The sequence below is a fragment of the Neoarius graeffei genome, chromosome 27, assembly GCF_027579695.1.
Source record: "Neoarius graeffei isolate fNeoGra1 chromosome 27, fNeoGra1.pri, whole genome shotgun sequence".
NCBI classification, from domain to species: Eukaryota; Metazoa; Chordata; class Actinopteri; order Siluriformes; family Ariidae; genus Neoarius; species Neoarius graeffei.
The window spans coordinates 28886072-28902737 of NC_083595.1; the positions used below are offsets into that span (position 1 = coordinate 28886072).

The 16666-nt window shown below is 39.8% G+C and overlaps 1 protein-coding gene across 2 annotated transcripts in view; it reads left to right on the plus strand.

The window, feature by feature from the left end:
* Nucleotides 1–16666, plus strand: part of LOC132874745 (atlastin-2-like) — a 54489-nt gene that overhangs the window by 34812 nt on the left and 3011 nt on the right. For both annotated transcript variants that reach the window (XM_060911129.1, XM_060911130.1), the window contains 10 exons: nt 2732–2866; nt 6754–6858; nt 7138–7188; nt 7374–7430; nt 7528–7620; nt 8077–8215; nt 8446–8573; nt 8666–8722; nt 8867–8938; nt 14737–15168. In XM_060911129.1, coding sequence (XP_060767112.1) covers nt 2732–2866; nt 6754–6858; nt 7138–7188; nt 7374–7430; nt 7528–7620; nt 8077–8215; nt 8446–8573; nt 8666–8722; nt 8867–8938; nt 14737–15168 — 1269 coding nt within the window. The remainder of the gene's footprint in view (nt 1–2731; nt 2867–6753; nt 6859–7137; nt 7189–7373; nt 7431–7527; nt 7621–8076; nt 8216–8445; nt 8574–8665; nt 8723–8866; nt 8939–14736; nt 15169–16666) is intronic.

A 16666-nucleotide genomic window follows, 5' to 3' on the forward strand; every position in this document is an offset into this window, starting at 1 on the left:
TTTTTGTGTGTGTGTGTGTGTGTGTCGGGGACCTCTCGAGTCTGCATTTGAATAGATTTCTATTAAGTGTCCCTCGGACAAGATATCTAGTCATTTTGAATTGAATAGATGATTTTTCTAGAGTGTACCCTTTTGGTAAGAATTAACTGGAAATCTAACTCATTGCATAACAAGTAGTGATTTCTAAAAATCTTGGAAAAACTCAATTTTGACCATTTTTATTACAAAATTTTACAAAACTTGAAGACTTGTCTACAGATTTAATCACAAAGGTATCACATCATAAAATAAGGAATATTAAAATAATGTAAAATTAAAAATTTCTAATTACTAGTAGTCTAAGTTTTGCTGCTTGTAAAATATATTAGTGCCACTTTTTTCTTTGAATCTGGAGCAAGGCCGTTTAATGTCATTGTTTTAATAGCGTTGTAGACCCTAATCATTACTTCTAATCTGATAATTTGCAAGCACATTACTTGACAGGATATGGTTTACAAACCAGTTGTAAAAGGAATTCAAGTTGAAGTATAATTAGTAAACAAAAAAGTTACAGGAAGCAGTCTTCAAAATCACAAGTCGAGTTAAAGTTGCTTTTGAAGAGCAGTTCTCGCAAAGTCTAAGGTTATTGTTTAATTCATTATACATGTACCAGGGAAAACCCGTATTGTTTTTGTAAAACATTTGGTGGTTATTAATTTTCTCAGTTGTTGAATTAGTTACATGCTTGGTTTTGCTTGTATGTTCTTCTGAACAGAACAGAGACCCAGAGAAATATCCTAACCCGAATAAAAGGGCCTTTATTTTTTTTGTATCAATTTTTAAGTAAAGTTGGTTTTGAAAATTCCTGACAGTTCCCCAAAATTCCCATAAATTCCTGTCAATTCCCAAAATTTCCATGGAAATTTTCCACTCTGAAAATTCCTGGGAATTTTGCAACCCTATTCAGACACCTTACCTTCTTCAGGCAGTTATCATCAGTAAGGGCTTTATCTTTAAAGCTTTAAAATTAGAAATTAAGTTGGTGGCTTATGAAGCTTGAGACAAGCTTGTTCAGACCATTTTAAACCATTACAAGCATCTTCTAGTAACTCTAGATTGACTTTTAATCCTTTTTTTAAAATTTTTTTTTAAGCTGGCTATTTTACCTTGAGACAAGCTTGTTCAGCCCCCCCAATGAAATTTGGTTGATTTTACAATGTGGTGCTTTGACGTCAAATCCCAGAATTCCATTGAATGGACTGGAGCAGTGGTCTTTCTAACATGTGCTATGGTATGTGTTTTTGAAAACGACAGCTAGCATTTAATTTCCTAATAGAGGTTACAACTGAGATACTCTGCCATATTTAATACATTTGGGTTGGGCCTTGTGGAAAAGCCTAAAGCACGCTTAACTCCATATTAATGGTTCAAACAGAATATTTAAGCAGTAAGCTGTAGATTGTGTTCGTGTCTTTCCTCTGTTCTTCCCATAGCCAGTAGTATGATGTGCTACTTCCTCACAATTTGTAGGTTGGGCGTTTTGAGGAACTATTTTCTGCGTCCATGTTGTTGGTGTGAAATAAACCACGTTTTGATGTTCAGCCTCAAATGCTGAGCTTTATTTTACTGAAATGCTGTGTAGATGCGATCTGTAGGTTGACAGTTTACCTTTATGATCATATTGCTTTAATTTCCAGCATGTCCAGGAATGTACGGTCGGAGTTCTCTTGTGCTGCTTAGTCTATTGAGAAAAGGTCAAAGGCAAGTGATATTTAAAATATTAATAGTTGATGTGGACCGATTGCCTTTCATCAGGATACAGGACAAAGCTATAAACTTCAACAAAAGGCCAGACCATTAAACCATTACAGGCATCTTCTAGTAACTCTAGATTTTTTTTTTTTTTTAAGCTGACGGGGTTGTTTTTGTTTAAATAAATCCTTCCCTTCCTCTCTTCCTGCCTTTGCATCAGAAAAACAGGTTTTGTTTTTGATTACTTGTAAATTTACCTTGGGGATTTGCTTTCGGTGTGATCTGCACAATGAGTGCCTTGTCTTTACCTGTATACGTATAAACACCAACAGTATAACACCCCCCCCCCCCCCCCCCCCCCCCCCGTCTAATTTCAAACTAAACTTTGGAATTATTGGCACCCTTGATAAACCTTCGAGGTTTATCTTGTACAATTATTGTTGTATTTCATGTTCTGACAACTAAAGACTGGCTAGGTAAGCAGCTGCCAGAAATCACATTTGTTTCATAATAGTAATGATTTTAAAATGAATGCAAACAAATTATTCACAAGAACTGTTTGTTGTTGATTGTATGTTAGATTAGCGGTGCAGGACTTCTGTATTCTGACCAGTCCTACCTGCTTGTGAAGTTATTTTTGATTAAGCTATATTTTGGGTAGGTTTAATTTAAACCACTCTGACCAAGATAAAGCAATTATGGAAGATGATTGAAGGCAGTAAATGCGTCTTACAGAATCCTTTACACTCCTCGTGTCATTTCTTTTGTCATATAACAGCCTGCCTCTACCCCACCTGACCTTTTTTTTTGGGGGGGGGTCCTTCAGAATCTCATGTGTGATGCACACACCTAGTTATAGATCTAAATGCATTAACTTTGTATGCAGAGCCAGTCTGATTGTCTGTGGGTGCTGTTTGAGAGCTTTACATTTTGTCGGGTGCTGGAAATCATTTTTCAGTTACTGCACACTTGTTCTAACCCCTGTATCATGCTGTTACAGAAATCGTCCACATGGCTTGGGGGAGATGATGAACCACTGACAGGCTTCACTTGGCGGGGGGGCTGTGAGAGGGAGACAACAGGAATACTGGCCTGGAGCGAAGTGTTTGTGGTTGATAAACCGGATGGGACCAAGGTAGTACTCCACACACCACTCCAAACCCTGTACATCTCAAACAAGGCACTCATGGGCGAAGCTTCTAAGCATCTGTATTCATTAAGCCTCTCTGAGTAGAAAACAATATCAGTTAGCAAACAAGAAAAACACGTCACTAGGTACACAAATGGAAATTTTGAGACGGGTTTGGAATTTCAGTAGCTACTCTGCTATTGTTGATTAGCATAAGGGACCTTCATGATATAATGGTAACTCTTGGTCACAATCCTACTGATATCTGATGCTAAATCCCTTTCCTGGCAATATTTGGCATTGGTTTATAGTTGGGTTTTTCTAAATGTTGGGTCTCCTGATTATAACGCTGTGCCCTTGGTTTGTTCAGGAACAATAACAGAACCATGGTTGATGTAAACAGCAGGGTTGTAGGTGATCATTTTCCTCAATAAATAAATGGCCAAGTATATTTTTGTCTCATTTGTTTAACCGGGTTCTCTTTATCTACTTTTAGGACTTGTGTGAAAATCTGATGATGTTTTAGGTCATATTTATGCAGAAATCTAGAAAATTCTAAAGGGTTCACAAACTTTCAAGCACCACTATATGCTATACGGCCAAAAGGAGAGACTCCTGACCATCACGCTCGTATGTGGGCCTTTTCCTAAACTGTTGTCAGTGTTTGAAGCACATGATTGTCTAGAATATCTTCATACATGGTAGTATTTAAAGGGATCCTCCAGCAGATTGATTTTCAAACTTATTAGTTGTAGATTTCAAAAATTAAACATTCATTTTCAGAGACCAAATAGTTGTCGAGAAAAATATTCATTAAGTTTTAAGAGTACTGGATGGACTTCCTGTGGTAGTGATGTATGCGAGGTCATGTAGTGGTCTCTTGGAGCAACTCCGCTGTTTTATATTCTCTGTTTACATCGTAGTTTTGCTAGTTTCACAAGCATTTTTATTGAATATCCGTTCTTAAATAAGTATGCTTCATTTTGTAGCATATAAATGCCACAATGATGCTAAAAAGAAAGCACAAGCTGGAACTAGACTGCATTTCCACAGCGAAAATGCAGAGTGTGTTTGCTCAACTGTAGCAGAGGGTCACTGACAGAAACTGGATCAGACATGAGGCCTCGCGCTACAAATTTTTTTTTTTTTTCCCGCTTTCTTTTTAGCATCATCGTGGCATTTATATGCTACACAGTGAGGCCTACTTATTTAAAAACTGATAAATTTCGTAAAAATACTTGTAGAACTATCAAGTAAATGGAGAATATAAACAGCTGAGTTGCTCCAAATGACCACTACCTGACCTCACATGCATCCCTACTACAGGAAGCCCATCCAGTATTCTTAAAAAAAAAAACAAAACCCAAAAACCCTTTTCCTCGACAACTATTTGGTCTCCAGAAATGACAGTTTGATTTTTGAAATCTATGACTAATTTTACGCAAGTTTGAAAATCAATCTGCTGGAGGATCCTTTTAAGATTTCTCTACTAGAACTAAGAAGCCCAAACCTGTCCCTATAGATAGTTTTCACTGACGTCACGGCATTCCGGGGAACGCCCTCCAGCCGCCATCTTGTGGGGCTAACAAAACGGACCATCGCTATTACCGGCTACGTTATCTCGGACGAATTTATAAAGTTATATAGTCAGTTTTCTAAAATAAAGATCAATGTCGGCAAAATCAAGCAAACGGAAGTACATGGATACATTGGACGACATCTCATGACAACGGTATGCAGCCAAACTGGCCTTGATTGGGGGAATTGACCCCTACGAAGTGGACAAAGATGCATTTTAAAGTGACTATGCAGGGCTGCCATCCATATTGTACCCTGATATTGTGAACTATTTCGTGAATAGTAAAAGTGCCTACACACTTGACGACCTCAAAGCATACAAGTCGCTGGAGTCATACAATTATTGTCTGTGGCTGGGTCCGTGAAGTCCACCATATAAAACCAAGTGACAGTCGTGTCCTAATTACAGCCAAGGTATGTAAACATTGGAATTTTAGAGCTCTCAACACTGCATATAAATGTGTGTGTATAATATCGAGTTGATTTAATACAAATTTTACGTCCATTAGTGGTATTACAGTACCATGTCGGTTCCAGTTAGGCATCCTCCAGAGATTGTTTACATGATGTTTTGGTTTCCAAAAACAAACTTAAACACAATTGTTTATTTAAATAACTTACCACTTATGATCGGCGCAGACTTTGCTGTGTTTGGAAGGCTGATAATCCTTGCGGTTGATTCTCGCAAGCCATAGATTTCTCCTTTGTATGCTGAGTTTGTTTGTTTGCTCGCCTTCGTGCTCCCGTACAGTGGGAATTCCATAAAAGCTCCGCTTGACGTCATCTGACCTATTACGACAGCCGTGAATACAACAGGTGTGCACCATTGCTAGCTTTAAATAGCCTGCTTGGGTTCTTTTGAAGACTTTGTACTTGCGCGTTACAATGTGTGCTCAGTCACCCGTACGGTAAGCTTGACCCGCAAGATGGCCGCCACTAGGGAATCCCCGACTCTGTGACGTCATGTGAAAACTATCTATATGACCTCTGTGCACAAAGCATGGTCCATGAAGGCCTGGGTTGGAGTGGAGGGATTCGAGTGGCCTGTGCAGAACCCTGACCTCAACCCCCACTGGACACTTTTGGGATGAAATGGAACACTGACCACAACGCAGACCTCCTAGCCCAAAATCAGTGCTCCGTTACACTAACGCTGCTGTAGCTGAATGGGCACATATTCCCACAGACTTGCAGGTTGATCTATGATCACTGCCGCTGTGAGTGGTAGAAGTATACATTTCTTATGTAAGCGGGAGCTAATGCCAGAAATTGTACACATCTGAAATCCACAACTGATCCGTTTTGAGCAGCTGTGATGTAATTCCTTCTCAGAGGCTTGATGAAATATGGAACCCGATCTTGGTACAATCCTCATGTGTCTTGTCTAGTACGCAGGTTGTCGTGGTGACTTGCAGTCTCTGTGAAACCTTTTTTAATTTTAGTAATATTCTCGTGACTTGTGTTCACTGTACCGGTATTGGACAAAACGGAAGGCAATAAGATGGCAGCTGCAGCATTTCATACAGAGTGATTTTGTTTTAAGCCCTTTAGCATTAACCTCGTGCTAAAATACACAGCGATGTAGCGTGGTTTATTGACCCCTTTCTGTTAATAAACCACACTCAAAATTATCTAATGACTTGTACAATAAATAAAAGGGTTACAATTTGATGCAACGTGTAAGAAATGAAAATGTGCTCGTATAAATACTGCGTAACTAGGAGAACAAATTTAGTGTTTATCTGGAATTAGATTAAACGCTTGTCATTGGTAGGATCTTTTTCCTTTTAGAATGGGATCAACAGGTCTCTGCTCGAGCTGTTTTTTTTTTTTTTTTTTTTTTTTTTTTAAATTGGTAAATTATCACAATATGGTCATTCATCTTGTCAGCCAGCTGAATATCGTGGGTATCACAATTTAGCAGAAATATCAACTTTCCTCAAGAAACGAGCAGGTTGCTGCGGTGTTTTTACCCCCATGCATGCATCAATGAATTATAATATAGCATGATGCATAGCGCTAGCTTAAGGGATATTGGACAATAAAACCCGTCAAGTTTTGGACAGGGGCCTGATGAGTCCAAACTGGCCACAGGTGTGCAAGAGTGCATGAGCGCCCCCTGTCAGTCTGGAGTCCATATACTTAAACACTCTGCATATGTTGCCATGTTGTTTTGTCTTGTGATTTTTAAATATTATCATGGAAAGTCAGAAAATAATATTGGGATATTTTTTGGTTGTATCACCCAGCCCTAGTCTCAGCATGCTGGAGTCTCTTTCATGCCTGCTCAGTCATGTCCATGTGTGTTTCTGCAGGTGGCGGTGCTTCTCATAGACACACAGGGAGCCTTCGACAGCCAGTCCACCATCAAGGACTGCGCCACCCTCTTCGCCCTCAGCACCATGACCAGCTCTGTTCAGGTCCACTTTTTCATCTGATTTTAAATTGAACAGAATATCCTGTCCTCATCTGGTTTATAGTATGCCCTTTTTACTGATTTATCAAGCGAAGTACGTGTTAAAATACTTGTTTGCTTAACCTGCTTTTTCTTTTTTGTACCTACATTTAAAACCAGCCAGTCCTGTCATATGGTGCCATCCTATCTTGAATGAGCATTCATCATTCAGTTTTGCAAAATAATAATACAATAACTTTTTTTTTTTTTTTAATGCTCTTTGTTATTGTGGTTCCATCTATAGGTTTACAATTTATCTCAGAATGTACAAGAGGATGATCTTCAACATCTGCAGGTCAGTCCTGCTTTAAAAAGTGTGTGTGTGTGTGTGTGTGTGTGTGTACATTTTATTTATTTATTTTTTAAAAGGATATGAACAAGGAACAATATAATACAAAAATTCTTGTGTGCTGCTTGGATGTTAGTGATGAGGTCCAGGAGAATATTGCTCCATCACTGGTTTGTTTTTCCCTCTTGTAGCTTTTCACAGAGTATGGAAGACTTGCAATGGAGGAAATTTACCTAAAACCATTCCAGGTATTGTACAAAGTCTACTTAAAACTTTTTAAATTACTGACTTTGTATTTAATATGATGGGGCTTTCCTTAACATGACCGTTTTCTGTGGATTCTAGTCACTAATGTTTCTTATAAGAGACTGGTGTTACCCATATGAACATGAATACGGCCAGGAAGGAGGAAATGCTTTTCTAGAGAAAAGGCTGCAGGTAAGTTGAGCTTCTGTGTCCTACTTGTTAACAAACATTTAAGCAGTAATCGAAACTGATGTTTGTAATCTTAGAAGCATGAGTTTTTTAGGGAGAGGACACCCTGTTCTTTACAGAAGGAATATTGTAGCAGACCAAAATATCTACTCCAGCTACTGCCCTGTGTGTGGTTTTTGCAAGTGTACTGAGAGTTGGTCCTGAACTGCACTTGTAATTATTTATGTGGTCCTTATTTTAGTGATCTTTGTTTGATTAATGTGCTATCGAAGGTGTTCCTTCCTTCTGCTCGATACGTACCTTTTTGAGACTTGATCAGAATAATTAGTTCAATATAAATAGTTCTCAAATACTAACGCAAATGATTTTTTTTTCCTACTTTCCTAGTGTACATTAACAAATATCCATATAATGGCAAAGTTGCCCTGAACTGATGCATTTTCTTTAATGTGCCCTTAGGTGAAGCAGAACCAACACGAGGAGCTCCAGAATGTCCGGAAGCACATCCACTCCTGTTTCTCTAACATCAGCTGCTTCCTGCTTCCTCACCCTGGCCTCAAAGTGGCCACAAACCCCCATTTTGATGGTAGATTGAGAGGTAGGATTAATCTGCCCTCTAGAGGCTGGATAGCAGTAGTGCCTCTGGAACATAAAGAAGAAATTATGGCTTTTTTTCAGTTGTTTTCTAAATGAACTTGCTGTAGTATTTAAGAACATGTACTACTTGAGCTGCATGGTTTGTGATGATTCCATCCTAAGTGTATTTAAGTTTGGACGGATGAAATTAAGTTTGTAAATGTTTGTCCTGCTCCATCTTCCCACACACAGACATCGATCCTGACTTTAAAAAAGCGCTCGTGAATCTCATCCCACTGCTGTTGGCCCCAGAGAACTTGGTGGAGAAAGAAATCAATGGTTCCAAAGTGACATGTAGAGATCTTGTACAGTATTTCAAAGTAAGAGCTCCCTCTCACAAAAACACAGCTGATTTTGTCTGTTAATTAAATCAGAGTTGGCTTTGTGTATCTTAACTGTTCTCTTGCTCCAGGCTTACATGAAAATCTATCAAGGAGAAGAGCTACCACACCCAAAGTCCATGTTACAGGTAGGGTTCATTACAGCACAGCTAATCAACCATCTGATCCGTTGCTTACGTTAATATAATCGTAAATGAAGGCGTGTGTGGGGGGTGTTTTTTAAATGTGAATGTGACTTAATTGTATCGTGTGTGTTTATTTTTATTGTTTAGGCAACAGCTGAAGCTAACAACCTTGCAGCAGTTGCAGGAGCCAAGGACGCGTACATCAAAAGCATGGAACAGGTACATGAACAGCCTCAGCTGAACTGCTGATCAGCAGGCATGAGAATTTGTCAACCAGTCTAGTTTCTCTGAGGTGTATGGTGATCTTTCCATTTAATATTTAATGAGCTCCAACTCCTCTTACACAAGTGGCAGATATGGGCGTAATACAGTGCACCTAGTTAAATTTTATTTTATTTTTTAAGATTTTTTTTTTGGGGGGGGTGTCCAGGAAATGTACATAGTCACGATTGTTTTCTCATCTGTGTAATTAAATTGGTAAGTCACACATTTGGGCATTTTAAAGTGGATGTCGGACAGCAGTAAGAGCACCGACATGGTTATTTTAAAGTGCATATCCTGGACCAAATTAATTTTTTTTATATGAAAGTATGTCCCTTTACACACTCATCCAGAAGGGTAATTTTGCACAAGGCCATCTGTCTACAGCAGAAAAAAATAAAATAAAACGTGTCCAGAAAAATCCCAAGGGAGTCTGGAGCCAGAATCGTGATGTTATCTGCGGAAGCGCCAGCAGGCTGCGTGAGCTTTGCACGGTTTCAGTGCACAGCCTGTGTAGACCAAGTTTAGCAGCTAGCGATTTTTGCATTGAAATATGGAATTGTCGCCTGAGCGCAATGTGGGAAACGATGAGTACTAATCCCATCAAGATTGGTGTTGCTACACCCTCCTACGATACATCTGTTAGCTATTTTAATAATTGCGTGATAACGTTGAAGAAATTTGCAGAAAACCACCAGGTCGTTTTCTCATAAACAAACCAGCGCTGACGTCGGATTCAGAGGGAGGCGTCCCGCACGCGACGTCACGAAAATCAATGTTTGCCGGGAAATCCAAATGCCAAGTTTTTTCAGAGGTGGACCAATTCACCTCAAATGGCTTGATTTTTTTTTCAGGAATTGCGCAAGGTAAAAAAAAAAAATTGCACAAAATGTGACAGATATTTGACCAAAGTTTAATATAAAATAGGAGAATGACATTGATCTTGCTCCTGAATTTACCCGTGATATGCACTTTAAGGTGCAATCTGTACTTAAGCAAGCTTTCTGTATTAATAATGCTGCTGTGAAAAATGCATTTGAAAATGACATTAATAATCAGGAGAAAATGACCCCTTTTTGTGGCTACTGCCTCAGAGGCGAAGCCACCATGCCATCGTGTTGTAAGAATGAGTGTAACAATAGCGCAGCTTCATAACCAATCAGCACTTATCTTGATCAAGTTCGATTACCCGTCCTACTTCTTGATAAACTTCAGAACCAGAAACGAAATGAGAGAAACTTCGTTATAACGTCGTAGTATCGGAAGATAATCGGCAGATAAAAAGATAAATGAAATTCACCTTGTGGTACAATATGCAGAAATATACAACCCCGATTCCAAAAAAGTTGGGACAAAGTACAAATTGTAAATAAAAATGGAATGCAATAATTTACAAATCTCAAAAACTGATATTGTATTCACAATAGAACATAGACAACATATCAAATGTCGAAAGTGAGACATTTTGAAATTTCATGCCAAATATTGGCTCATTTGAAATTTCATGACAGCAACACATCTCAAAAAAGTTGGGACAGGGGCAATAAGAGGCTGGAAAAGTTAAAGGTACAAAAAAGGAACAGCTGGAGGACCAAATTGCAACTCATTAGGTCAATTGGCAATAGGTCATTAACATGACTGGGTATAAAAAGAGCATCTTGGAGTGGCAGCGGCTCTCAGAAGTAAAGATGGGAAGAGGATCACCAATCCCCCTAATTCTGCACCGACAAATAGTGGAGCAATATCAGAAAGGAGTTCGACAGTGTAAAATTGCAAAGAGTTTGAACATATCATCATCTACAGTGCATAATATCATCAAAAGATTCAGAGAATCTGGAAGAATCTGTGCGTAAGGGTCAAGGCTGGAAAACCATACTGGGTGCCCGTGATCTTCGGGCCCTTAGACGGCACTGCATCACATACAGGCATGCTTCTGTATTGGAAATCACAAAATGGGCTCAGGAATATTTCCAGAGAACATTATCTGTGAACACAATTCATCGTGCCATCTGCCGTTGCCAGCTAAAACTCTATAGTTCAAAGAAGAAGCCGTATCTAAACATGATCCAGAAGCGCAGACGTCTTCTCTGGGCCAAGACTCATTTAAAATGGACTGTGGCAAAGTGGAAAACTGTTCTGTGGTCAGACGAATCAAAATTTGAAGTTCTTTATGGAAATCAGGGACGCCGTGTCATTCGGACTAAAGAGGAGAAGGACGACCCAAGTTGTTATCAGCACTCAGTTCAGAAGCCTGCATCTCTGATGGTATGGGGTTGCATTAGTGCGTGTGGCATGGGCAGCTTACACATCTGGAAAGACACCATCAATGCTGAAAGGTATATCCAGGTTCTAGAGCAACATATGCTCCCATCCAGATGACGTCTCTTTCAGGGAAGACCTTGCATTTTCCAATATGACAATGCCAAACCACATACTGCATCAATTACAGCATCATGGCTGCGTAGAAGAAGGGTCCGGGTACTGAACTGGCCAGCCTGCAGTCCAGATCTTTCACCCATAGAAAACATTTGGCGCATCATAAAACGGAAGATACGACAAAAAAGACCTAAGACGGTTGAGCAACTAGAATCCTACATTAGACAAGAATGGGTTAACATTCCTATCCCTAAACTTGAGCAACTTGTCTCCTCAGTCCCCAGACGTTTACAGACTGTTGTAAAGAGAAAAGGGGATGTCTCACAGTGGGAAACATGGCCTTGTCCCAACTTTTTTGAGATGTGTTGTTGTCATGAAATTTAAAATCACCTAATTTTTCTCTTTAAATGATCCATTTTCTCAGTTTAAACATTTGATATGTCATCTATGTTCTATTCTGAATAAAATATGGAATTTTGAAACTTCCACATCATTGCATTCTGTTTTTATTTACAATTTGTACTTTGTCCCAACTTTTTTGGAATTGGGGTTGTAATATCAGAAAGCACATACTGCTCTAACAGGTGTAAAGTATAGTATTAAATGCTCCTCAAACTCCGAGCAAGGCTTTGCTGTTTTTCTGCAAGTTATAACTGTGCGTATATGCTCCGAACCGAAGTACACAGATCTCACTTGTGTGTCCCAGATGTTCATTTCACCTGTAAACTGGTAGCAGTCAGTAGCATCATTCAGTTTAGAATTTTCACACAAAAGGTTTATCACTTCAGTAAACATCAATATGTTGCGTGCATTAAGTTGAACAAAAGTCAATAATGCCAGGCAAATTAAGACAGTTGGCTGGTTAATGGCTCTTGTGACTGGGTAGCTAGAAGCACGCTAGTAACAGAAGCACATTGTCAGTTTTGTGTGTGTGTGGGGGGGGAATTGATATTGCCACTGTGGACGAAGCGGTTTTGAAAAGTCGTATCGCTTCTGCAAAGCAAAAAAATAAAGTTGAGTAAGTAGTGGTGAAAAAAAAAAACTTTTACAGTACTAGAACTCTTCCAAAAATCTGGATTGAAAACAGGATAGTTTTTCAGCTGTGGATTCTGGGGGGAGGAACCTAGCAGGTAGGCCTTTTACCTTTTTAAACTGAAATTTTAATGTTGGAGTTGTAACTTAATGTTGGGTCGATCAAGGTGGGAAATAGTCTACCTAGACCAGCCTTTCTCAACCAGGGTGCCGCCTGGCTTCGTTAGGGGTGCCGTCAAAAAATTATATATTCTAAGGCCACACCAATTCGATTAGTTGGTTCTCGGAATCGCCGCTTGAAGAAAATGCAAAATGAAAAAAATAAAATCGACTGCAGGTTGAGGTCACGTGACGTCGAAAACCAATCAAATCACCCCTTTCACTTTAGATAAAGACTTGTGGAAGAAGCATGCCTGTGGAGGGGAATCCTGCAAAGCCTGTGTTTGTGATTGTTAGGATATTCAGCGAACAGAAGCGTAAAATCTTTGACAGGTGTGTTGAAATTCAAGAGGGGGAAAACTTTGCACAGTTGTACTCAAGATGCCATGAGCTTGTTACCCTGCGATGTGCCAACTTGGACAAAACTCTGTGGAAGTGGGTTTGATTTTATATATTTCATTGATTGATGTGAGGGGTCAGCAAGAAGGTCCGGGTTCGAGCCCAGTGGTCGGCGAGGGCCTTTCTGTGTGGAGTTTGCATGTTCTCCCCGTGTCCGTGTGGGTTTCCTCCGGGTGCTCCGGTTTCCCCCACAGTCCAAAGACATGCAGGTTAGGTTAACTGGTGACTCTAAATTGACCGTAGGTGTGAATGTGAGTGTGAATGGTTGTCTGTGTCTGTCAGCCCTGTGATGACCTGGCGACTTGTCCAGGGTGTACCCCGCCTTTCGCCCGTAGTCAGCTGGGATAGGCTCCAGCTTGCCTGTGACCCTATAGAAGGATAAAGTGGCTACACATAATGAGATGAGATGTGAGGGGCAAACAAAAAATCATTCGAAGTATTAAGCCACCAGAAGTAGCCTACTCCTTGTCCAATCTTTTTTTTTCTGTGCATTGTAGATGTTCAATTGACTGTAATTCAATCGTTTATTTAGCCGATCTGTTTACTGGTTTGCCTGATAAAAGACGTGCAGCCAGAGCTAGCCCTTAATGCATATGGGTGGAAATAAGATAAGCTATTAAAAGAGCCATATGAAATGTGTAACAATAATGTATTGTCTGTTTTGTTTCTCTATTATGAAAGCCCTCTATTTCCACCGCTAATTTTACCATCAGAGCATTTTTTAAAAATTATTTTTATTTCGCGCGCTCGCTTCATATTTTTCCTGAAAAAGTCCGAGAACCAACTAATTAAATTGGTGTGGCCTAAGGTTAAATAAATAAAATGAATTAAAATTCCAAAAAACGATAGTTGCACTAATGCAGATCATCGCTGCCTCATGCATCATCAAAATTTGTCTCGTGGCCCCCTTTCCCATGTCACAACGCCACTGCTGGGGTCAGCGTATGGTCAGTGTGACTGCGTGTATTTTATATGGGGGTGCCTTGAGAATTTGCATACTTCTGAAGGGTGCCGTGACTGAAAAAAGGGTTGAGAAACGCTGATCTAGACCATATTTATGGGGCCTACATGTGTATAATAACAGGCCAGGTTTTAGTGTTGGATAAGTCATTCATAGATGTGTTAGAACTACTTCTCAGCCCCTAATGTAAATGGTGTATCTGATGCATGTAAATACAGGGTTCCTACACAGTATGGAATTTGATTTTGGTAATTTCCAGGTCTGGATAAGTATGGAAAAATGTGTTTCCAGACCATTGACCCTACTTTCTTTTCTAAAATATAAAATTAAGCCAAAATTTTCAAACCAGTGAGAGTCTGATGCCGTCGAATTTAAGCAAGGCAAGGTGTGCGTGAGACGTCCGAGGTGACTTCTGTGGCATCTGTCATCGGTGACCTATTTGACGTTAGCACGTTGGGCTACATCGTACCTCTGCAGAACTTTATAAAAAAAAAAAAGGCATGAACGCACATTGCAACGTGACAAATGCCAAAACTTTGCCCAATGCACGTTAGGTGTACTCTGTCCTGTCAGCTTTTAACCACCGCAGTGGTGCTGACTGGATGTTTTGGTTGGTGGATGGTTTCTTATCCTAGTAATGATGCACAGGTTTTTACTCTGTTGCTGTCATGTTCTAGTACTTCTCCAGTATGGTTTTAGAACCTCCTGTAGCATTGACCTGATCTTCCCATGCTAGCAGGTGGTTAATAACGTCTGCATTTTATCATCTCCACACTCCCATCATGCGAGTTGCTCAGTTTGACTGTTTTGGACCTGCTGTGTGCTGCAGGTGTGTGGAGGAGACAAGCCCTACATTGCCCCAGCTGATTTGGAGCGCAGCCATGAGGAGCTGAAGCAGAGCTCCATACGGCAGTTCCGCACCATCAAGAAGATGGGAGGCGAGGAGTTCTGTCGCCGCTACCAGGAGCAGCTGGAGGCCGAGCTGGACGAGGCTTATGTCAACTTTGTCAAGCACAACGACGGAAAGAACATTTTCTATGCAGCGCGCACGCCGGCCACGCTCTTCGCCCTCATGTTTGCCATGTACGTGGTATCGCTAGTGACGGGCTTTGTGGGCATAAACTCTGTGGCAACGCTGTGCAATCTGATCATGGGCGTGGCTCTGGTGTCTCTGTGCACCTGGGCATATGTCAAATACTCAGGGCAGTTCCGTGAGGTGGGCAGCATCATCGACCAGGTGGCAGAGACTCTCTGGGAGCAGGTGGGTTCTTCTCAACCTGCACATTCGCTCTTTCTGTGGTGTTCTGCTTTTCCTTTTGTCCTCTTCTGGCCCTGAAAAACTAATCCTGTATTCATACTAGAAGGAAACATCATTCCACAGTTTTTCTTGTTGATAATCACTGGTACAGTCCAGCTTTCTGAGGTTCTCTTAAGGGATTTGACCCATTTATGCAAAACTCCAATGTTTATTTCGTGTAATTTGATCATGTTATAGATATAATTGCTTTCCCAGTCAGTTTTGTATCATATTTCAATATGAACTGTACTGACAAGCAGGATTCATTTATAGTGGATCATAAAGCTGTTTTCTATCCTGTATTTAATAAAAAAAAGAGGTAAAATAAGTTTGCAAGGGTGTTTTTGTTAGACACAGTTTAAGAGACTTCATAAAATTGTAAACTTTCATATAAATTCATGATTCAGTAGCGCACAGACCTGAGGCAGATTCTACCATAACAGAGGCCAGTTAAGTCCCATCTCCTTAAATTGCTGAATTGATTATTTTGATCATTCTATTAAGTTTTTCTAGTAGCATTTGGGGTCTCGGACATTCACAGTAAATTTTAGGACAGTAGTCCTGGTAACTAATTAATAAAAGCCTGACATGACAGACATGCTAAATGACAATAGAAACACATCGGTTTCTATCATCAAAATCTGACAGACAAACTGACGTCTAACATCATATTCTGACAGACACTCTAGATGACAATAGCAACAAAACTGTTTCTTATATTATTAATTTGACAAGTTTAGTAATAATATTAAATACCTCATCACTAGAACCAAATAATAAAATATTGAAATAAAGAAAATTTATTTTCAAAATTGAAATATCAACAATAATTGTCAGAACAGTGACGATAGACACGACTGTGTCACTTTCGCGGGGAAATAACACATTGAAATGGCCTGTCGGCTGAAAGGGTCGCAAGTGGCTCTGATTTATCTCAACTTACGATAGTTTTCCTCCAGAAAAATTTAAATATGAACGCACAAATATATTCTCAATGTTTCTATCGTCAAAAATTTCTATCGTCAGGATAGCTGACTGAAAATCTTACCTTGATTTATTTGATGAAATCTAGCTGTCAGAACTCCAAGTCTTGCCCGGAAGTAAATGTCTGCCGTCACAAAAATCATGCGCAGTAGAATTTCCTCTTTGCGTCAGTCAACATGTGCGTGGTGAGCGCTTGAATTTTACTATCGTCAGGTGCATTTGACTGACAGACTGACGATAGCATTTTTTAAAAATAACTGTGGGCTTCTCTCGTGAACGAAATAGTTTTTTCGCTGTTAATCTATTTCAACTCTATCTGTTGACACCCAAAAATGATAAAGCCTGCTTCCACACGATAACTACCAAAGATCCATAATGGCCGAGTCTATCGTCAGGTCATCTGACAGAAATTCACTGACGATAGCAACAGGGATAATGAAAGTGATTTTTAAAATGGGAGTTATGTCCGTCAGATATG